The following is a 23,837-nucleotide window of genomic DNA, read 5'->3' as shown; positions in this document are numbered from 1 at the left end:
AGCGCCGGCCAAGCCGGGCCGAGATTGCGGCGGAGAGGAAGCGGAGCTCAGCCGCCGAGGCTCCTCCTCTCGCCGGTGCAGCCCGGGACTACCTGGCGGCACGGCGGGTGAGGCGCGCGAACCCTAGCGCGCCCCCGCAGCGGCCCCCTCGGCAGCCACCTCGGCGGCCCGCGCGCGGGGCTGAGCTAAGAGCCCACTCCCCACCAAAACCGGCGGTTCGCCGTCCCTGCCGTCCTCCCCCCACCGAACCCCACGCGCCCTCCCGTCCGTCAGTCCCGGCCGGGGGCCCGAAGCGCCGCGCTCACGCAGTTGGCGCAGCCAGCCCTACGCTAGAGGCGCAGAGCCCGCCCTCCGCCCCCTGCACTCTCCCCGCCCCCTCCCTCCCTCGCAGGGGCCGAGCGAATGTAGCCCGCGAGAGAAAATGGCGGCGGCGGCGGGGAATCGCGCCTCGTCCTCGGGATTCCCGGGCGCCGGGGCGGCGAGCCCCGAAGCGGGCGGCGGCAGAGGGGCCCTCAAGGCGAGCAGCGCGCCCGCGGCAGCCGCGGGGCTGCTGCGGGAGGCGGGCAGTGGGGGCCGTGAGCGGGCGGACTGGAGGCGGCGGCAGCTGCGCAAAGTGCGGAGTGTGGAGCTGGACCAGCTGCCCGAGCCGCCGCTTTTCCTCGCCGCCTCGCCGCCGTCCTCCTCCACTTCCCCGTCGCCGGAGCCCCCGGACGCGGCGGCGGGCGGGAGCGGTTTCCAGCCTGTGGCGGTGCCGCCGCCCCACGGAGCCGCGAGCCGCGGTGGCGCCCACCCTGCCGAGCCGGCGGCCGCACCGGACAGCGGCGCCCAGAGCCCCGCGGGGGCCGAGCCGGGGGAGAAGCGGACGCCCGCCGCCGAGCCGACTGCGGCGGCCCCGGCTGGGTGAGCAGCGCGGCCCGGGGAGCGGCGGGGACTTGGGGGGCTGGCGGGCTATTGCAATGAATGAACCCCGGCATCGCGCAGGGCGTCCCGGGGCTCCGCAGAGCCAGGCTGCGCGCGGCTATCCGGGACCCAAGCCCTCGGGCACCCCCTTTGACCCTTCCAGCTTCGGGCGGCGCCCCGGACCTGGCCTGGGGGACCGGACGGGGGCCCGGGGCGGGGACGTGCTGGAGAGTTTGTTATTGTTTGCAGACATGTGACAGGCGTGCGAGCCGCGCTGCTTGGACCAATTGAGATAAGGTGTGGGGGGCCGGGCTGGCTTTGTGGGGCTCCTGGGATCGGGGCTCTCCGAGGAGCCCCGGAACAGGACCCTGGCGCTGCCCTCCGGGTCAGGCTGGAAGAGGCGAGCAGCAGTGCGGCGGCGGCGGCGGCGACCCCGGACCTGAGTCCCGGGGGGCGCGGGGGTGAGGCCTGAGCCTGCGGGCGGGTGGTGTAGGTGGGCGAAGTAGGTGGGCAGCCCTGCCCGAGGCCGGGTTGGGGGGCTGGAGGGCGGCGGCGCAGAAAGCGGTGGGGTTCCCCGCGCCGTGACAGGCAGAGCCTCTAGGCAGGTACCGGAGGCCGGGCCGGAACGGAGGCGGCGCGCCCCGAGCGCGGCCGCAGGGGGTTCCGGGTGGACGGCTCTGTAACGCCTGTCAAAGCAGTGCGGGCTGACGGGCTGCAAGCTCTCGGGGGCTTGCGGGGTGTTAGGACTGAGAGTTTTCTAATCGCGTCCCCCAAGGGATTCCTAGTGTCCTGGGGAATACAGACCGCACCACGGAGACTTGAGTGACTTCTGTTTGGAGTTTGAATTTGGCCTTTGAAGTTTGCATTTGGCGGAGTGGTGTAAGAGCCAGGACCGGATGTGTCAGCCATTCAGTTGCAAAGCGGTAGTGCCTACTCCCCGCAGCCTCTCCGGCGTGGTTGGGGACCGCGGCGCGGGTGCGGTGCTTCCTGCTCCCTGCAGCTGCGTGGGCCGCCGCGGGATTCCAGGGGACCCAGTGAGGTGTGCTCCGGGGCCCTAGGCTGCCTGCGCGTTACGGTATGTGCAAGGTAACTCAGGCCAGCCGTTCCTGGCCTGGCTCTTTGGCAACTAGAAATTTTTGTGTGAGGAAATTCTTTTAAATGTGACAGCCATAGTCCTTGTTTTTGTTTGTTTTAAAATCTAGTGAATGCAGAGCACAGGTTTGAGGGGTGTTTTGAGTTGCTGGAAATGTTGTGATAGTCACCCGTTTCCCTGTAGGGTTTCCTGACCATTATTCTGAATGTTTTAAAGTGCCTTGTATTGGTTTCCCTTGTGAAACGAATTTGACAGTAGGAATCATTGGCTTTCGTTAGTTATCTAGTGATTTGGCACTTTTGGGGGCGACTTGATTATTTGTTTAAAACCGCAGTTTGTTGATTGCTACTTAGAAGTTGCCCCCTTCTCTTTCCCCACTTCGCGGGGGAGGGAACCCTAAAAATGTGGTCCGCAGTGTGCCATGGCAATGTTGAGAGGAACGGAGACTTGTGACTGTGCTGGTTTTCTGTGTGCACTTGTACATGTAGCTTAGTCTTACAAGGGTTATGTTTCTCTACTGCTCCTTTGCAGATTGCATTAGAACTTGACTGGAAAGATTCGTTGTAGGCGATTGTTACTACAAGTGAGGTCCAGTTAAAGATATTAAACCCTGAATTTGAGAGGTGAATTTTGTCTTATTCCCATGATACTAAGTTTTGGGATGCAGTAAATAATTTAGCAAGCCTCAGCATTCTAGCCATCTTAACGAGCTATGAATATAGTAGAAGAGGAACCACTGTAAATTAATGTATAGATGTTTAGTGCTGTCTCCACACAAAATAAGAGGACGAAAGTGAAAGCAGATAGAATTCAGGGAGTGAGTAGTCCATGTTTAATTTTTGCATTTTATAACCTAGTTTTTCCCCCTCCCCTTTTTGGAGAGGGTGGATTATAATTGCACAGTATATGAAATAATAGACTAATGGGCAAAATCATTTTTTAAAATGAATTTCACTGGCCAGAATGCTGTTTATTCATCTCAAATAATATAAACATTTCATTTATAGTAAAATATTGATTTCCTCTACTTTTGAAATAGTTTTTTCCATATTGCCTTGTTCATGGGGTTGAAATTCATTTGAATCTGTTGGTATAAGCACTTTGACTGTAAGCAGTAAAATTGCAATTGAACTTTACTTTTTGGATAATAGGTACATTCATACTTTAGTAGGATCATCTAACATCGAGATTTTGAAATATTTTTATATTTCAGTAGTACTGTACATCTGGACACCTATCTGTTAAGACCTGTCATATTTTTTTTAAAGAAAATTCCTAAAGTTTTTAAATTTCATAATTTCTTCAGTTTTTGATCTTTGGGTGTAGAAATTGAAATTGTGGAAAATACAATTTTGTAGTGTAAATAATATAAATAATACTGATATTAAAAATAGAAGATTTTAAGTCCACCCGTCTTTTTCAGGTTAGTAACTGAAATCAGTGAAATTTTTTTGCCTGTAAGTGGCGCCCAAGGGTTTGGGATTTTTTTCCTTCTATTACAGAATTAGGGGCTTTTTCTTCCTATTTACTGTCTTTGAAGAGAAATTACAGTGTTACTCTCCATTGAACAGGCTATTGTGAGTTTGGTAGATATAATTACTCCATCCTATTTTTGTAACTTAAAAAAAAAAACACCTAACTATCAATTTGCTGGCCCCATGAAAGAACAAGATATGCTGTGCTTGTTAATGTTAGTTTTTCCTTAAAACTGAAGCTGTTTCATAGGCTGCTTTTATATCCTCATATAGCCCTCAGCTTTCACTTCCTTTTAGAAGCTTCTGGACTAAAAATATAATTTACTGAGTTTTTACTAAAGGAGGTGTAGGAAAATTGTTGCCCCCAAATAAGTTTTTTTTTTTTTTTTTAATTGGTGATTTTATAAAATGACAGAAGTAGTTACAGAAGTTAGTGTTACATGAATTTGTAAGTTTTGTAGTTAGGAATTGTCTCCAAGTTTTATTTTGAATCAGGTAAGAAAATGAATGCATTCTTCAAAGATTATTAAATATAGTTTTGAAAGGGAAAAAATATTAGAACTAGAATTGTTGCCAACTTTAGTTTTCTTTTCATATCTGATTCTGGCATGAGTGACTGGTTAACCAACATTCCTTAATACATTATTTCCAATATGCTATAATAACTCCATTTTGCTAGATACAAAAAAAAAAAACAGGAAGTAGCTCTGTTCATCGATATTCTTTTTCACATCTCCTATAGTTCCTCAAGCATATGTTGCACGTTTTAGAAATGGTTGCTGACTTACTGACTTGGAAGATTTCAAAATATGGAATGAAAGGAGTGTTCTTTGCTTTCAACAAGAGCAAAAGAACCAGCTACAGCTTGCCTAGGCTGTCTGCTGATCAGCCCTTGACAGTTGCTGGGAGCATTCCAGAAGAAATGCTGGGGTGGCTGGGGCAGTTAATAGGGAATGGATTCCCCTGAGGAAAAACATGGGGCATTCAGAAGTTCTCTGAGTTGGAAGGCACAACTTTTGCCTTTTGTATCCAGTCTTCTTGGGTTGAGGGTTATTTTTCTTTGAGGAAGGCAATAGGAGAATGTGGCATGGAGAAGCATTAGTCTCCAGAGGCTCCTTAAGAGCTGCAGAATTTTGTACTTCTAACCTTGAAATGCCTTGCTATATCAGATATACCAGGTATATTCCTTAGACTTGGTTGTTTTCTTCAGTCCTGGCCTCTTTTTATATCCTAAGCTGAAAATTAGAGTTACTTTAAAATGTAAATGGGTAAAAAAGATTAATGTGAGGGAAATATGCACTATTAAGAATCATCCCCAGTTGTTTTTAAGAAATAATTTAAGAACATTTTGAAACGCGAAAGAAGTAATCAGAAACAGAATTGAAGTAAATGTTCATTTATAAATGCTCTCACTGCAAAGCTGACTGTGCTAGTTGGGTGTTCTTGAAAGAAAATAAGAGGATTTTTGCTGTGGTTAATAAACATGTTCATTGATCAAGTAGAAATACTTTTATATAGTCACTTTTCTTGCCTTCTGTGTGTCAGGCAAGTTATATATTAGCTCATTTCATCATGTCTGCAGCCTTCCAGTGTGTTGTAATTTCTGTTTTCAAGAGAAACTCACGTGTGATGTGAAAGCCCCATGATCACACGACTGGAAAACAGGCTAGGATTCCAGTCCTTGACGGTCTCACTGCACAGTCCATTTCTTTCCATCCCTCTCTGCTGTCTCCACTTTCTTTTACAAATTAATGACCAGATTAATGATTTGAAGACGGAAGTTGTCCTTCCAGAGTCAATGTGAGAATGACAGGTTTCTACCCAGTGCCATTGGCAATGCGTTTGTCTCCTGACGTGTCCATAAAGCATGGTGTTTGTAACCTGGCTTCGTACATGTGATACAGGTAAACTGTGCTTAGATCACCTCATCATGTTAGGCAGGGAGAATAAATGATTTGTACTTAGGTCACTTCACTGTGTTAGTCAGGGAGAATGGTTGATGAGTGTTGAGTGTTTCCTAGGTTTCTTGGTTTGTGCAGTTTATAAGTAGAAGGAAATAAAGAAGCTAATATAATATCACACATTCATTTTAATCATCACACATGGAAACTGTTCCAGTAGAGTCAGATCCTGTCCGTTTGTACTTGTTTTAGATTTCATTCATCCAACTTTTATGAACCTCTGCGAGGTGATTTTCTGGGTGGTAGAGAAAAATGTCATCGGTGCACAGCCTCTGTTTCTGCTGGCAGATTGTGTTATGAAGAGGTGTCACACTGCCATGTTAAGTGTTCTGAGAGTCATGGGAATAGAAAGGAGCACCTAGATAAGGATTAGTGCCGTGACTCTCACCCACAGACAGTATTTCACACGGTATCTCTGCAGTGAATTCAGAAGTACTTCCTTAGCTTTCTGAGGAATAATTGACCTTCCAGGACAGTGGTTAAAGGTGGAAGCTTTGTTCTGCTTTCTGCTTGTACCTTTGGTCTGCTAGTTTTTGCTCTTTCCCTTTGGTCTCTTTCCCTTTCTTAGGACAGATGTATACTGTAGCTTTTCTGTTTCCACAGCAGTGGCAAAAGGAATTTAGATACAGATTACTTTCAAACTATTTCTGCCTGTACTCTTCAAAGGTATGAGTAGGGAACTGCAAGTTCAGATGTGATTTTTTTTTTTTTTTCTTTCTTGAACAGAAAATTAAGTAGGGGGTATAGGAGCAAGAAACTGAGGATCTGCCAACACTGGTTTTAAAATTCAGGCTTTATTATTAGTAAAAGCAACTCTGCTAGTTAGGGAACTAACTTTGGGAAACATACAAAGTATGCTCTAGACTATAAGATAATCACGAAGATATCCTTGCTTCATTTGCTCTGGCCTGTGGGTTGGTTTAGGTATGTTTGGTATGTAAAGGAGTTCTACACTGTTAGCGATAGAATCCTTCGAAATAACCAGTCTGGTTAGTTTGGTTAAATAGATTGAGATGTTATAGAGAGCCAAGAACTGTTAAGTTCTTAAGACACACCAAGCGTGTATTTCTGAAAATGCAGTCTGTCACCTGGGAATTACTGATGAGACCTTCAGTCCTCTCAAAGACTGAAGCAAGTGCCTGGAGTTTACACAGTGCTGTAGTTCGTGTGTTAACTAAGTGTCACAGTAAGCATGATGATGAGTGTATGTGGAGTAAGAAGAGGGTAGATATCAGGGTGGGGGGTAGAGATTGTACTCTTGATAAATAGTTGGGATTATTGCCTTCCTTTATGGCCTAAATAACCATTCAACTGATACAGCATCGAATAATCTTGAAACTGGTCTTACAGCATTCTGAATGCTAAATATCAATTGCTAACAGACAAGGAACTCTGTCTTATTCTTTATGCCATTGCCCATCACCTAGACTAGAGTCTGGCACCCATGAATGTTGGATGCACCTGAGTGTTCAGTCGCATCCCACTCTTTGTGACCCCATGGACTGCAGCACACCAGCCTTCCCTGTCCTTCACCGTCTCCCAGAACTTGCTCAAACTCATGTCCATTGAGTTGGTGATGCCATCCAACCATCTCATCCTCTCTCATTCTCTTCTTTTTCACCTTCAATCTTTCCCAGCATCAGGGTCTTATCTAAGAGCATTAAGATGAGCATTAGGATGAATTAATTTTCCCAAAGTGTTAGGATGAATTAATTTTTAAATAAGTGTATCAGAAGATACACTAACTCATGACTTAATGTGATGTGATTTTAATCATAATCTAGTTTAAGGCAAGTTTTGAAGGCAGGAACTATTTCTTATGAGTTTTGGTGTATTCCTTGGTATTCTGTAGCAGTAATTGGTATTTAGCAAGCAGTGATTAATAATGTTGACCAATTTTATATAATGTAAACCTTACAGAATTAGTTGAATAACTCAGTGTAGTTACAAAGTAATTGGAGCCATGTGTAAACTGTCAAATATTGAGAAAATTTAGTTTCTGGGGTTTGAGTGTCTAGTTATTTGTGCTGATGGGTAGGCCCTCCTGATTGTCTTCTTAACCCTGCCAGCCCTTCTTTAATGGCTCCTCAGCTTCTTCAGCATTAATAGTAGAACATCCTCAGGTCCAGGCCTTCTCTCATTTCCTGTCTTCCACCCCCACCCCAGTCTCATTAATGCCTTTAGGTCAACTTTTGACCTTTCATAAATGAGTATAGAGTTTATTTTCCTAGCCATGACCTCTCGTAGATGCCACACCTCTCTACAGAACACATCCATACTCAGGCATCTGAAACCAAATTTAGGATTTTCCCTACACCTTGCCCTACTCATACTCATGAGTTCTCTGCTCATGAAGTGGCAGGACCAGAACCTAGTAGTTACCCTTGACAACTCCTAGTCTTCAGTTCCATATCAGAGGCTGGTGCTTTGGTCTGTTACCATATTCCTAGTCCAGGTTTCCGTGATCTCTCATTTGAACTAACATAGTAGCCTCCTAACTTGCTCCCTCTCTCCTGCTTCCTCCCTTCCAGTTGGTTCTCCATATTGTGTGACCAGAGTGATCATTTTAAAATGTAAATCTGAGTGTAGCAATTTTCCTGTAGAAAAGTAAAATTAAATTGAATTTTAAAACGTTCAGATGCTTTCCATTTGGATAAAGATCAGGGAATTCTTAAGATGTCCTACAGAGTCCCTGCCTGGTTTAGCCCCTGGCTGCCTCTCTGGGCCCATCTCTGATCACACACACCCTGTTCTCAGCAGGACTGCCTTCGTTTCCTGACTCGGCAAACCACCTCTGCCATCTGGCCTTTGTGGCACCGCCTGCTCTCTGTCCTGGAGCACTTTTCCCAGTTCTGAGTCAGCTCCTCCCTTTTCAGATCTTAGCTCACTGAGGCTTCCTCAGGGAAGCCTTCCTTCCCTAATCTCCTAGACTGCCTTTTTAGCTCCATGTCCTTGCTGTTAGTGCTTTGATTTTGTATTTGTCTCATTTGGTGAATGGTTGCCTTCCCTTGAAGACTGAAAGGACATAAGTGGGCAGAGCCTTTGGCTGGGTAGGAACCCAGAACCTAGCAAAATGCCTGGCCCAGAGTAGATCCTCAGTAAGAATTTGTTGAATAAATGGATGCAGGTAGTTATGATGTTGCAAGATCAAACCAGTGGATTGTCTGTTCTTCCCCTTTGGTCAGATGTAATCAAGACTTAGCTGAGATGGGGTTAAATGGCAAAACCCTAGATGATTGGTGTTTCCAAATATTCAGTATGTGATAGATTCATTAGGAGGTATCTGAGGTATTAGACACACCAAATGCCACAGGTGAAGTAGGATGGCTTAATGTGGCACAAAGGAAAGAGCTATACTGCATGATAATACGCTGTAAGAAGTGTTTGCTCTGTGTATTTAGTTCTGCTCTTACCAGGGAGTTGAAAGTGTGTGTGTGTGTGTGCACACATGCGTGCGTGTGTGTGTATGTGCATATGTATATAAATAAATATACACCTGGACCTGTTATGCATTAATACAATGATTCCTTTTTCTGAGTTCTCGGAATGTTATCTGAATTTAGGATACCATGTTTAGGATTTTTGTCCCAATTACCCTACTTCATCCAAAATTTATGAATTTGCTACTGATAATGATTCAACTTGGGATAAATAGTTCACATTTGCATTAAAGAAAAGATTTGCTAGACAAGTACTATGTGAGATTTCAGGAACCAAGAACCCACGTTAAAGAAAACGTTTTAAAATTTACTGGTGGTAACTAAACCCTCCCTTACCTGGAACATGGTTTAGTACTAAGAAGTAAGAAAAGAAGGCTCTGAACTGCCAAAGGGCCTGTAACAAAATCTGTGCTTTGAAGTTCTTTGATTTTACACTTAGAAGAGTTCCAGGGGCATTCACTCAGGATTTGCTGACTTTTTTTTATTGTTCTTGTAGTCTTGTCTATTTGGTGTCCCAGTGTTCTTGCCTGGAGAATCCCAGGGATGGGGGAGCCTGGTGGGCTGCCGTCTATGGGGTCGCACAGAGTTGGACACGACTGAAGTGACTTAGCAGCAGCAGCAGCAACATATGTGCAGCAATTAAAAGCAGCCAGTTAGAAGACCGATACTTAGAGCAAGAGACAGGTTCCCTAAAGGCAGAGTATAGGCAGAGCCCTGACAGGTGAGAAGAAGGGGGGAGAAAGGGACCTGCTAAGAGGACATTGGAACATGGCAGTTGGGGGCCGCCTAGTGTTGGAACGCTTGGTTCCACACATCTGGATCACCTCTAAGATTATGAATTTATTAAATCACAGCACTTTCCTGCATTACTTTTGGGGTATCAGATTCCTTATTTGTAAAATGAGAGTGATCAAGATTATGTGATTGGTTTTGTTTTCTGTAATGATAATGACTGTGGCTTACAAGATTGTTGCATTTCCCTCCATTCAGTCAACCAAGTTAGAAAACTTGTAACACATTAAGGAAGTTTTCTGTCTCTGATAGTTTGTAGCAAGTAGTTTGATCCTCAAAGTGGTAAACATCTAAATTATCTGGAAGAGGTGGTCCTGTAGCCTTGGTGCTGAATAAGTGAAGTGTTCTTTAGAATTACATAAAATTGGATGCTGCTCCTTACCAATGTCCTGTGGGTTGGCTGTGTGGCAGAGTTTTTTGCTCTGTTTGTTGGCCTGAGTCATTTTATATCCTGCAATTAAAAAAGATGCCTTAATAGTTAATCACCACCACCAATATATACTGCCCTTTCTCCTAGCTAGACTGTGAGAAGTCAGGCAGTAAGCCCAGCTTTGCAATGTTGACCAAGTTATTTAATTACTGTGAGGACTTTGGTCTAATAAGATGGCTGCTTGCGAAAAGCTTGGATTCTTGATGTTCACATGTCTTAAGATGTTGAGTGTTTTGAGAAAGACATTTCACATTTCTTTTTGTCCTCTTTCAAAATAATTAATTGGCTATACCTATTATTTATCTGGATTTTATTGATATTCTTAAATTCTTCTTAAGTAATAAATCAGATTATTTTCATTGATCCTTAGATTTAAAAAAAAGATGTGACTTATTAATTAATGTAGATACTAATATTCCTAAAAAACTTTTAATGTCAGTATAAACTTATTTTGAAATTTGAAAATATGTTTCAGTTTTTCTGGCACACTGGCATTTCTACACTGTTATATAAGGTCCTTGTGATTTTTCTGAATTCAGAATTTTTAGATTAAGCTTATTAATAAAATGGTTAGACAGTCCTTTTGAAAGCAACAGAACAATTTGTTTTAAACATTTATTTATCTTTTAACAAAAGAACAGTACTACATAGATTGCTATACAGTTTTCTTTTCTTAACAGCATTTTGTTTATTAACGATGAACGTAGAGCTGTCATTTTCATGACTGCATAGCATTCCATCGTCTGGTTGTCTAATTAACCAGTCTCTTTGTAGACATATTGTTTATTGTTTGGTAGTTATCACGCTGCAGTGACTACCATTGTATATACATTTTCAGATATTTGTGCATTTGGTTTTGTAAAATAAATATTCAGAAGTAAAACTGCTGAGTCAAGGGTTATGCATATTTAAAATTTTCATGCAGCCAAATTGCCCTGTAAAACATTGTGTCAGCTTCCATTCATCTCGTGGTATGTGAGAGTGCGTGTTGCTTCACATTCTTGCCAGTGTTTGATATTAGTCTATGAAAGATGGTTTCTTCTGTTAATTTGCATTTCTTAGCTTTTTAGCGTCATGGTACAACTTGTATTTATTAACAATTTCTACTTCTTTTGTGACTTTCACATGAGAGAGAATTGTTTATTTTTTTCTTATTGATTTTTAAGTATCCTTTATGTATTAGAACATTAGCTCCGCATTTATTGGAAATGTTTTCCTCTACTTTTGTGTTATGATTTATGAATTTCAACGATACTGTCATTCCATAAAGAGGCTTTAAATAGTCCTTTAGATTTCATTTCTTTCTCTCTCTCCCTCTCTTTCTGAATGGTCTTACTCTAAAATGAAAATATTGCTTCAGAATTGTTGCAAGAACAAAGTGTGTGTATAAACACTGTAAGCAGTGCGTGGGGCATGATGAACGCTGTGTAGGCAATAGCTATTATTATTCCCTGCATAAGATTATAAAAATCCACCAGTCTTTTCTAATACTATTTGTATAGATTAAAAAAGAAATCGTCTCTGATCTATCTGAAGTTTAAGGCCCTAACTTTATTTTCTCCAAATGATTGGCTAGGTTTCCCAGCATTATTTATTGATTAAATGTATCCCCTTTATCACATACTAAATTTTCAAATATTTCGACGTTCCCAAATACATTTCTTTATTTCAGATCTTACTCTTGCACAAAGGGCTAAATTCTTAAATAATCACATTTCAAGTTTTGTACAAAGATCCTTAAAGAATGTCATTGACTGGAGAGAAAAAGATACATCAGAAGACTATTAGTTGTGTCTTTGGTGAATCATTTTTATAATATTTTGGTGCCTAAAATGCCTTGGCTTCAGTGACAGAACCCTGCACACCCCTGCCTCTGGGATAGTTTCTCCAGGAGGTGTAGCTCAGCCAGGTGCTGCAGCCACCACACACCCAAACAGAATCTCCATCCTCCCGGTCAGATCTCCTGGTCCTTTGGGGTGCCATTGGTTTAATTCCTGCCACCACCTCCGGAGCGGCTGTGCTCTTACGCTGGTCATCTCACCCTCAGCATCCAATCAGTCTCTAGTTCTATTGTTGTCAGTTGTCAGCTAGCCCTGGAATCCACCCCCACAGCTGCTAACCCAGGGTCAGGCCTCTGTCACCTCCTCCCAATTCTTGCAAAACTTCTTCCTAACCAGCCTCTGGCTCCTGGACATGTTCTCCTCAGTCACTCACTGCAGTTAGAATGAGGTTTCTACTATGGAAGTCTGATCTTGACACTAAAGTAGACAAAAATCTAGCCCAGACTTCTCATTTTAAAAATGAAGAAACTGAAACACAGGCAGTTCAGATCGTTAATCAGTGGCAAAGGTGGGAAATCCCAAGTCTGTCAGAAAGAATTGGCACTGTTTCTGGCATTCAAGAATAATTTCCATTCATGCATATTATACATGTATATAATATACATTTTTTCTATTTTATACATGTATAATATAGATTTCATACCTTGTGAGTGGTGGATAATTTATGTAATGTGAATTGCTGGTGTCCAGCATGCCGTCTATGCACAAACTGAGGCCAGGAGAATGATGAAATGCTATAGAATGAACTCCTCCATACAGTATACTGTACAGTTCAGAAGATGCTTTTGTATTTGCTGCTGTCTAATTGAAATATATGTTACTGTAATCTTTCAACCTGAAAATCACACAATATCACTCTCAGCTTAGATTCTCTTAGTTACTTGGGTCATTAGCGTCTTAATAAATCTTAAAACCTACATTTGCTTCTTTTAAGATATTTATTAATGTAAATTAAATACAACAATTCAACTTAATTCCCTAGCTTTAAACTGTGTTGATATTGTGCTCTACGATTTTGAATGGCTGTGTTCTATCTTTAAATAAGTGAATTCAGAGGGGGAAAAAAAAACTTTTCTTCATCCCAGGAATAAAGTCCAGACTCCTTAATGCAGTTCAGAAGCGCGTGGTAATTGGCTCTGCACCCCTCTCAGCTCCCCCTCCTGAACACCCTGCTCCAGTCGTTCAGGGCTGGGTTCACACTTTTGTTTCCCTGGCTGACCCTTCTTTTCTCTCAGTGCGCTAAATGTTGTTTCTTCTGTCTAGAATACTTACTTTGTCTCTGCTGTGAGGTAATTTTTAATATGTTTTTATTCCCCCTGCAATGAACAGTTTTTGGTATTCTATTGTATTAAATATAAATGTGACTATTTGCGGAAGTTAGTTGTTGTTCAGTCGCTAAGTTGTGTCCAACTCTTTGTGACTCTGTGGACTGTAACACGCCAGGCCTCCCTGTTCCTCACTGTCTCCCAGAGTTTCCCCAGAAGTCGATAGGTATTGTGAATTCTACTGAACTCTTTTGATTTAAAGTTCCTTGGTATCTGAATTAGTTTTGCCACTTTTAGGCCTTTTTAGGGACTTGCCTGGTGGTCCAGCGGCCAAGACTCCTCACTCCCGACGTAGGGGGCCTGGGTTCGATCCCTGGTCAGGGAACTAGATTCCACATGCCGCAACTAAGAGTCTGCATGCTGCAAGTAAAAATCCTGCAACTAAGATCAGGTGCAACCAAATAAATAAGTAAATAAATTTTTTTTTTAAAGGAAAACTCCTCATAAATCTTTTTAAAAAGTTTTTCCTCTGTCATCCCATATATGGTCATGTCTTACTGAACAAACGTTTAAAAAGAAAAATTCTTTTAAAATTATAATACATTATGGTAAAGCGAATCAGATTTTTCTTTTAATTTGTGTTAAAATTTCAGAGGTACAGTCTTGGGAAAATATTTTGGTGCCAGGCAACGTCCTGTCGACCCTCCATTTCCATGGTTGCAGAACTTGCAGGTACCGAGAGCTGGCTGTACTACATGGTTTTATAGTATATGGACTTGAGCATCTGTAGAGTTTGGTGTCCGCAGGAGGTCCTGGCACCAGTGTTCTGTGGCTCCAGGGGGACGACTGGATTGCTGTCACCCAGAGTAATCCGAGACCCCTCAAGTCAGAGAACAGATATGCTCAGCGCTTGAGCACAGAGGCTGATTGTGGCCTAGGTGCATCCGTCACAAGGTTTCTATCCGCCGCCTGGCCTCCATGGCAAGGTGCCGGGGAGCTCATGGGTTGTAGGAAAACAAGCACATCAGTTGTAGGGTCATTGCAGATCTTTTTGTCTGGTCTGTGGGTGGTTTTTCTAGAAAAACGGAAAGGCAGAGTAGTAAACACGCCAGGGTGAGTGCCCATTGTCAGTGCTATCATCACTCCTGACCCGGCTGGGGTCACGCTTCTTGAGCACTCTTGGAATGACTTGCTGTGAGCTAGGCGCCAAGGTGCTGGGGACCCAGCTGTGGGGAAGCCCATGAAGTTTAACGAGGTAACAGACTGCCTGGAGACAAGGGTGGGGCTGGCCAGTCTGCTGGGAATGGGAGGGTACAGGAAGGTTTTCCGGGAAATGGGAGGACTACTAAGTCCTGAAGAGTGCAGAGGAGTTAAACAGGTGAAAGGGACTTGGAGAGAGACTTCATGGCCTGGGGGTAGAGGCAGGGGTGTGTGGAGAACACACAGAGGCCTGGAAGTCCATGGAGGGTTGTGTGCTGATACGAAGAACTGTGAGTGTAGTTCAGGTAGCCCTGTCTGGGTTGGGGCAGGGCTCAGCAACCAAGCCCGAGAACCACGCAGGGCTCTCTGCCTCCATGCTGCTCGCAGTGCTTGGGACAAAATAGAAAGCCTTTGTAGTTTGACAGGTAACTCCAGCGCCCTAGGAAGTGGGTCAGGAGGCCCAAAAGAGGAGTTACAGCAAAGCTGGAGCAAGACAGTCTGTGCCTGAGGCCGCAGTCTAGGAGCTGTGGCTCTTGGATGTCTAGTAGCTCTCCATAGTTTCAGAGGCTCACAGGGAAATGTTCTCAGGCAGATGAATTCCAGCCACCCTGGTCCCTGAATGTGGTTTTGAAACTGCACGATTACATTTCAGGGGCAGCACAAGGATGCTGGGCCCAAGGAGGCAGAGCCTCTTCAGTCACTCACCTGTCACTGGACTCCAAGAAAGTCACTTAATCTCTCCGAACCTCAAATTTCTCATCTCGAAAATGGAGTGAGTGGTGGTGATTAGATAAGATAATGAAGCACTATTCTTAACCCAGAGAAGCACTCAGTAAAAACTTTTTGTAATATAACTGCAAGTAAGTATGAAGACTACCTACTTAAACATTTGGCTGTACAGATGAGGATGATGTAAAGACACTCACAGTTCCCATACTAGTTACCATTAATTTAACAAAGGCAGTTTGTGTAGATTATGCAGCATCTTGAGAGCAATATAGTTTCCTTAGTATTTTGAAATTATTAGAATAATGGAAAACGCAACTTTCAAAATTATGTAATGTGGGATAAAGCATGTCATCGGTTGGACATTGATTAGGGTTTTCATCACTTTGTGAAGACCTAAGGCTGGTCTCCTGGGTTGCTTTCTTATCTGTGAAAAGAAAAGGTTGGCTCACATAATCTTTTTGTTCCCTTCAAACTCTGGCAAATAATATTCCAAAAATTTAATTTGAAAATTATTTCTTATGGCTAAATTTAGTTCTGATTATTGAAACAATTAGATTTTTGAACCTACTAATTCTTGGGAGTTTTAAACCTGGGTATCAACTATAAAAAATGCAAATGAAAAGCAGTGAAGGCTCAGAAAACAGAGAAGTCATATCTATTAACTGACATTAAATGATAAGTATTTATTTTTTAAAAAGCGTACAACTATGCTGGGAGAACATATTTTTAAAAATGGAAAAAATAAGTTAGGGCATGGTCACTTGCATGTGTGTGTTTAGCAAATATGTTTAACTTGTGTGTGCTTAGTTGCTCAGTTTTATCCCACTGTTTGCGACCCCATGGACTGTAGCCCGCCAGGCTCCTCTGTCCATGGGGATTCTCCAGGCAAGAATACTGAAGTGGGTTGCCCTGCCCTCTTTCAGGGGATCTTCCTGACCCAGGGATTGAACCCAGGTCTCCCACATTGCAGGCAGATTCTTTACCATCTGAGCCACCAGGAAAGTTCAATTCTGGTAACTTGACTGCTGTTAAAAACATTTTCCCCTTAACTTTAATTACATAAGGAAAGGATATTCTCTAGGGAAAACCTCTAATAAGCAAAGCAGTCCTTTGACTTTCTTCCTATGTTTATAAAGACCTTTTTGTAAATAGACATATGTATACAAACTTTTTTTTAACTAAAATAGCTTTAAAAAAATGATGCTGAATTGTATTGTTTCCTAATTGTCAAAATTCAGATTTCTGTTTTGTAGATTCTTTTCATGTAATTTGTAGCGAGTTGGCAGTTACTGAACAGTATGAATTTCACTATCAATCTTTTTTTTCTTTTTAATCTTTAATAATTTGGAGCTCAAGTTCTAGAAAATCTTGACTATCAAATAGTTTTGGAATAGAACTTTTTGACTGATTTAATCGTGGTTACATCAATTTGAAGCATATTCAGACCTGCAGACTCTCTCCCCCACCACTGTTCTTCATCTACACAGCTGAACCTGCTCATAATTCAGTGCTGAGCACAGGGACCTCCAACAGTAATTAACTATTTGTCTTAACTTCCTGGTAGTGAAGAATACTTGACCCTTCCTGCTTCTATCAAAACTCACACGGCTCTCAAGTCCCAATTGTCGTGACAGTTCTTCAGTTGTTTGGGAGCACTTATTGCATGATGGGCTTCCCAGGTGGCGCTAGTGGTAAAGAACCCGCCCGCCAGTGCCAGAGATAGAAGACACGTGGGTTCGATCTCTGGGTCAGAAAGATGCCCTGGAGGAGGGCATGGCAACCCACTCCAATATTGGAGAATTCCGTGGACAGAGGAGCCTGGGAGGCTACAGTCCATAGGACTGCAGAGTCAGACACGGCAGAAACAACTTAGCACACACACACACACACACTGCATGCTCCCACCACGAAGGCTGTGATAAGAAGTAGAGCAAAGTCCTTCTGCGTCTTGATCGCTTTAGCACCATTCTTCTAGCTGGTTGTGATTGATTTTGATAGCTGGCTATAGTTTTTGTCACTAGTTAGCGTGTCATTTGCACAATGCGAACTGGAATCATCCTGCAGTTTTGTAAGTGGATAGTGGAACATAACCCTCCACTGCAAGAAGATTTGCTAGAAGAGTTTTAAATCATACCAAAAACAAATGAGAACAAAGCCTACACTTTGAGGACTTAGGTCTGTAAAGGCAGTTTTGGCATCAAAGAGAAAAAGGTGTATGCCCAAGAACTTCATTTTTCTTCTCCCTTACACCTCCTAGGCCAAGTTCTGGTGATAGCATATAAAACTGTTGGTGTCTAAAGTCAGCTCATCTCTAAATACAGCAATTTGAAATATGTTCAGAACTGCCATGTGTAATAGACTGCTTTATTCTTATTGAAGGTTCCCCAAAATACTGAATGTATTTTAATTACTAAAAATAAGTTAGTGGAAATTTCTTACATAAGTAGAGAATATAGTCAGCCATGCACTGAGCCATGAAATTGTGTGTGTGTGTGTTCTGTCTCTGTTTCTTTTTCCTCCCAGCGCCCAACACACACATGCCACCCTCTCTCTGCCCCACCCCCCCAAACACACACATCTTTCTAAAGTACTGACTCTTCATTCCATGCTGACAGGTTGTACTGTAACTTGTTATTAGAGTCTTCAGTGAGCAACTTACACTGAATTCTGTAGCAAAACTCCTATAGTGCCAGTGCATTCACACTTTTTCCTGTATTTCTCTGTTCTTTATTAAAAATAAATATCATTTTATAAATTATCTATTTATAATGCTTTGCATTTTTTATGAAATCTTCTTGACACTTCAGATGACCTATGTATATGCGTCTGTGCTGAGTCATGTCTGACTCTTTGCAACCCCATGGACTATAGCCCGCCAGGCTCCTCTGTCCATGGGATTTCCCAGGCAAGAAAGAATTCTGGAGTGGGTTGCCACTTCCTTCTCTAAGGGATCTTCCCAACCCGGGATGGAATGTGTATCTCTTATCATACTTTTACTCCTAGGCTGACTTCCTGTCCTTACACTGTTGGTTTACCCCTGGCCTATAAATCTGTTGCAAAAGTTAGCCCAAAGACATAGAAAATTGCATGCTACCAATTATTTATTTTTTAGGTGCCTAATCTAGGATTTGTTTCTGTGTACTGTGGAGATTGTCTGCATTGTGAATATTGAGAGTAATACATAGCTTTGGTAAAAAGTTTCTCCTTAAGGAATAGCATATTTAAAACATTGATTCATTCTTTACCATGTGCTTAGGCAGCCACATGTGCCAAATCTTTTCAAATAGAATATTTTGTCTTCTTTCCACAAGCCATTAAAATTTCAGCATTCCAGGTCTGTCTTCTACAGCTCTCTTACCTGTGAAAATGGGATAAGATTTTGGCTTTTTAGGATCACATATGTGAATTTGAGGTTGAGAGGCTATGGTCACTGTGGCTCTGTGACAGCCATCGCCAACTGTCGTCCAGGATTATGTCCCCTGTGGTTGTCATGGGGGAAACGGTGACATGCATACTTTTAGCTGCTGGAGTGTTAGATTCTGCCCCACAGCCCGGTGACTACTTTGGAATCTCTCCTGTAAGTCTGGGATGTGAAACATCACTAGTTTCACCTTGGATCCTGGGCAGCAGAATGGTCAGCTGCTTAGTGCAGCTGAAGCAGGGTGAATTCCTCAGCATGGATCATTTCAGATGTCTCTCAGAGCTGCTTCTCCTGAATAAGGCTTGCTCAGAAGGATGTTTGTCGGTGGTGGTCAGTCGGTAAGTCGTGTCCGACTCTTTAGCGACCCCATGGGTTGTAGCCTGCCAGCCTCCTCTGTCCATGGGATTTCCCAGACAGGAATACTGGAGTGGGTTGCCATTTCCTTCTCTAGGGGATCTTCCAATCTGGGGAGCAAACCTGTGTCTCCTACATTGGTGGGCGGACTTTTTACCACTGCACTGCACCACCAGGGAAACCAGTTAAACACACAACAGCAACAATGAAACAACAAAAGGATGCTGAACTGTTCTTGCCTGCTGGAGTATAGAAGCAGCCACGAGGTGGATTTTCGGATACCAGCTTAGGAATGGGACAGAGAGCAGGAAGGGCTGGTTGTGGTGTTGGTGGCTAGAATCGATCTCTAGAACCAATGAACTGTGAAACCTAATCAGGTTTTTTTCCAAGGTAGGTAGATTCTGAGAGGAAGATGGACCACAGAAGACCTTGGCCTAAAATATTTTCAACCTCTGATTTGTAACTTAATGTAAGAACCTTATGAACGTTCTAGTCTATTTCAAGATATATCTGTGATCGCTTGTGTAGGGCTAATAAAAAAAGTTAGAAATAAATGAATTCCATGAGAATTCTTCTTTGAGCTCTTGAGTCAAGTAGCACTACCTGAAGGTGAGATAGTATGGATAATACTTTAAAAAACAAAATTATTCTGATACAAAACTTCGGTTTTCTTTACTGTGTCAGTTAAATTGAAAAGCCTACTCAAATTGCAATTCAAATTCAAGAGTTCCTTCTGGACATACTTGATTCCTTCTTTTCCTCTTTTAGCCCTATGGGATAGGGAATCGCCAGCTGTCTTTAGTTTAAAGGTATTTAACCTGCTTTCCAGCTGCTTATTGTCGTGGACTCAGTGTTGCTGTTGGCTCAGGCTCATCATTCCTATCCCAAGGGCTGTCTTACCACTTCTGCAGGACATTGAGTTAAGTTATTTAACTGCTTTGAATTTGACTGTCTTCATCTGTGAACTAGAAATAGTGATACCTTTCCTGCTACCAGAATTTGAGAAGATTGAATGAGATGGTGGGATATGAAAGTACTTTTAAAGGGTAAAAATTACTAGAATTTATGGTCACGGTAAAATTACCAGCTCTGACTCAGAGTGGCATTAGAGAGGTCCCATAATTGTCAGGAGGTTGAGCACTGCGGTGTAGTGCGGGGCTGGGGTACCCATGCCTGGCTGACCTTAGTCCATCCTCGTTTCGCTGCTTTCTCCTGCTGTGCTTGTCTTACTGGAAATAGCGGTAATAGTTAATTTCCTCTGAGGAGGTACACTGGTACATTATATAGCTTGTCTGGTTTTAAGCCTAGTCCTGTCCTTGTAAAGTAAATGCGGTTTTTATTCAGATTTTACAGATGAGAAAACAGGGACCCTGAGAGATGAGGTAACTTGGCAGCTAGTGGGTGGGTGAAGCCAGGGTGTGATCCCTGACAGTTTGACTCCAAGATGGCTCTTTAACCTTATGATAATCTTTTATGCATATTTTACTATTTCTTTAAAATCAGGAGATGAGTTTGAGTTACATCAGAGAATACATTTCTTTATCCATTATTCATTTTCTTGTCTTTTATTGAAGTAAAAAATCATACCTAATGATGATATTTTAAATTCTGTTTAAGTCTTTAAAAATATGCAGAAAGCATCAGTGAAATATTTTTTTAACATTTTTCATTGTTATGTGACATTCTTATAAAATAAGGCCAGTTGTAAACACACATTTAGACTTCAGTATGTTGACTGTGCTGGGAAAGAGAGTAGGTTCAGGGTGCAGATGTGGTTGGACTTGTTCACGCGCAAACCTTTGCCAGCAGAACGGGAGCTCTACTTGGAGGGCACAGTCAGTGTTACCACTCGTGGAGGCTTTACAGAGTGCTGGCACACAGATCCCTCCTCACCCTGTGAACTGGCCCTGCTCCCATGTACTCCTCAGAAACCAAGTGAAGTAGTAAGAAAGTGAAAGCTCCTGACCCTCTGCTCCGGGTATGCACACACCCCCTCCTCTGGCCTTTTCCTAGGCTCACACCTGCGTGTCCCAGTGCGTGCTTGGAGGTAGCTGCCTTGGGTAGCTCAGGCATTCAAGATTTATTTCTTTACAACTGAACATAGCTATTAGAGCTCTTTATAAATGAGTCATGAAAATAATAGCTAGTTTTCATTTCCAGTGGTTTTAAATTAAAGCTCAATTTAGACTTTGGCCTTCTTTTAATTGGTGTGTTTTGATTGTTGGTTGTGCCTGTTTACTAATTTGAGTGAAGGTACCAGTTTCTAAGGCCAGCATCCAATAGAGAGTTACGCTGAAATGGACTTAAGTTCATTTTTTTCTCTTACTGATGTTTGTTCTCTACTGGTAATATAGATTAATGAATGCCTGCCTGTCAATAATATTTTGTCTTCAGCAGGCATCTTCTTCTATAATTAAAAGAGCTTAGTGGCTCTGAGAGAATTCAGTAATCTCCCCAACAAACAAAGGAGATTATCTTTGAGTTTAACTATAGAAAGGTCACTCAGGTAACACTGAAATCTCCTTTAAGGCAAGATAAATATCTTTGCCCTTAACTGCGTCTCTAATGTTCCATTGTTTTGTTTTCTTAAGTAACAATAGTAATGTGTTTGCTGTCCCAGAAGTCTTATGTATGTGCTGCTTATGGAAACTTAGACTGTCATTCCAAACTCAGTAATGTTTACTGATATACCACATGTATACTGCTGTTCTAGGAACTCAGTTATCCCCAGATAAGAGCTGGGTAGGTAACAGGATGATTCTGTTGTGTTGTCTAGCCAGTTGTTGATTATCAGTAGCTAGTTTCATGAGAAGCTCTTTGAGAAAACTTGAGTAGTTGTAATTTCCACCTGAGTTTGACCGTTTCCATGCACACGGTGGATATTAGACAACTTCATGAATGCTGCTGATTGATCATCCTTTTAGGGCACAAATGATGTAGGCGTAGGCAGTGAAGAAAAAAGAGAGAAATACTATTGCACTTAAGAAAGCCCTCTTAATAAAAACTTGTGTTGACATCCTCTCCGAAAAGTCAAGAATGATTCAGTGTGAGACACCTGAAAATGTTATTATGTGTATTATATTTATATACAGCCTTTAAGAAAACAGCTTGTAGGAAGTGAAATATGCTTATCTTTATATTTCTTATTACATTGATAGTAATTCTGCCTCTGGGGTTGAAGTTTCCTGGCTTCTCACAGTGTCTCTCATTAATGGTACCTTTGCTCAGCTCAGTCTTGGGTTTCTCAGAATCTCACAGTGTCTAAGAACATTTTAATTTCTTGATAGGTAGGCCCAGGCCCATCTCCAAGTCAGTGAAAGGACAGTGGGGAATTGTAGCTCAGATCCCTCACTCTGAGGAGTGCCAGGATTTCCTGGAAGGGAGCAGAGAAGATCTTGCAGGACAGATGACACCCGAGAAGCAGAGCAGAGGATTTCATCCAAGGAGAAGACGGTCAGCGACTGCAGTGCCACGAGGCAGGATGCAAGGGCTGCCGCCACCGTCCCCAGGCCAGCAGTTTTAGTGGAGTGTTGGGCATCAGAGCCACTGAACTTCCCTAAGGGATGACAGGGCTGTGAGAAAGCACAGGCTCCTCTTGAGAAGCCAGAGGAGGACAGGGTAGGGGAGAGGCAGAAGCCCCAAGGATTTGTAAAAGCAGGGAAGCATTTTGGGATTGCCCGGGTTGGGTTTTATTTTAAGGCAGGAAGAAGGGAGAATGCTTATAGGCTGAAGACAGTGGAGCAAAGGAGGGAAGTTTGTTGTTAAAGCGGTGAGTGTTCTTTCCTGAAATACTGACATTTCTCAGGGAGGGGGCTTGGAGGATGCTTGACTGCATAGTGACTAGAAAGCCAGTCCATGATTAAATTTGCCATAGTTATGAAATACATTGGTAGGAGTTTTCTCTGTGTTTAAATTATTATTTTTCAGGGTGTAAAGAAACATTTATCCACCTGACAAGTTTTTTAAGAATTGGCTACACTAGGAATATAGCAGTGATGGAAAAGACAAAAATCCCTGCCCCTATAGAGATTATGTCTTCACAAAAATATGGTTGTAAGTAATCCTGGAACCCATTTCATGGTTTCTACTTGCACTTTTTTTCATGCTTTGTGGCCTTCCCTTAGGGTGACGTGAACACGTAAGTGACCTTCCTGCCCCAAGGGATCCGAAGATTGCTTTCTGTCCAAGCCTTGCAGGTGGCTCTTGCTTCACTCCACCCTCTTCCTAATTGTCACCCGCAGTTACCTCATAGAAATACTCTCCGGGTCCCATTTTAGCTTAGGCAGCATGTGTCCCTGACTGGTAGCCAGTCAGATTTTGATGTTGAAGGCATGGGTGTGGTGATTAGTTCTGGGGAGTTAATCCAGCATACTCTGTTGGTAATAATAAAATAATCAAAGTTTTAAAATCATTTCTTTTTAGAAAATAGGGCATATTTAGAAATATCCTTGTAAATGCTGCTTATTATCTTGCATAACCAGTAGACTTTGTTGGATGGAAAATAGTAGCGATATGGCTAATATTTCAGCACTCAAACAGTTTATTTTTGCTTCAGGTAGAGGGTGACTTGGTACTTATATATGGCCAGTGGTTGTGCCATTGATAAATTACACCCTCTAAACAAATTTTTGAAATTTCACCGTATTTATAGTGATTGTCAAATTGTGACGGGAAGGTTGTTGAGAAGAGCTGCTTTAGCTTATAACATTCGTTCGGCAGACTTCTGTTGAAGAGGAAGGGCCCGGGAGCGTGGTACACAGCCTGCCACTCTGGGAATGCTTGCTTGGAGCACTGAACAAAATTGATTCAAGTCGCTACTCTGACAGTTTACCTTAATTCATTTGAATTTTATGTTTTAGTTGTATTTATATTTTTACCTCAAACTGCCACTGCATCCCCTCTCCCAAATGTTGGAATAAAATTGACATTCTAGAAG

The 23,837-nt window shown here is 42.7% G+C and overlaps 1 protein-coding gene across 2 annotated transcripts in view; it reads left to right on the top strand.

Moving 5' to 3' along the window:
- The first annotated feature begins 406 nt into the window (after positions 1-406).
- Positions 407-23,837, top strand: part of MAP3K1 (mitogen-activated protein kinase kinase kinase 1) — a 76,282-nt gene continuing 52,851 nt past the window's right edge. The window contains exon 1 of one of the 2 annotated variants that reach the window (XM_027520559.1): positions 407-900. In XM_027520559.1, the coding sequence (XP_027376360.1) occupies positions 422-900 (479 nt within the window). In that variant the 5' untranslated portion in view covers positions 407-421. Of the gene's footprint in view, positions 901-1,884; positions 1,976-23,837 lie in introns of those variants that run through there. The other variant, XM_027520560.1, reaches the window with a different exon arrangement.

This window comes from Bos indicus x Bos taurus, chromosome 20 (genome assembly GCF_003369695.1).
Source record: "Bos indicus x Bos taurus breed Angus x Brahman F1 hybrid chromosome 20, Bos_hybrid_MaternalHap_v2.0, whole genome shotgun sequence".
NCBI classification, from domain to species: Eukaryota; Metazoa; Chordata; class Mammalia; order Artiodactyla; family Bovidae; genus Bos; species Bos indicus x Bos taurus.
The sequence above is the reverse complement of the archived record's forward strand: the minus strand, read 5'-3'. Positions and strand labels throughout refer to the sequence as shown.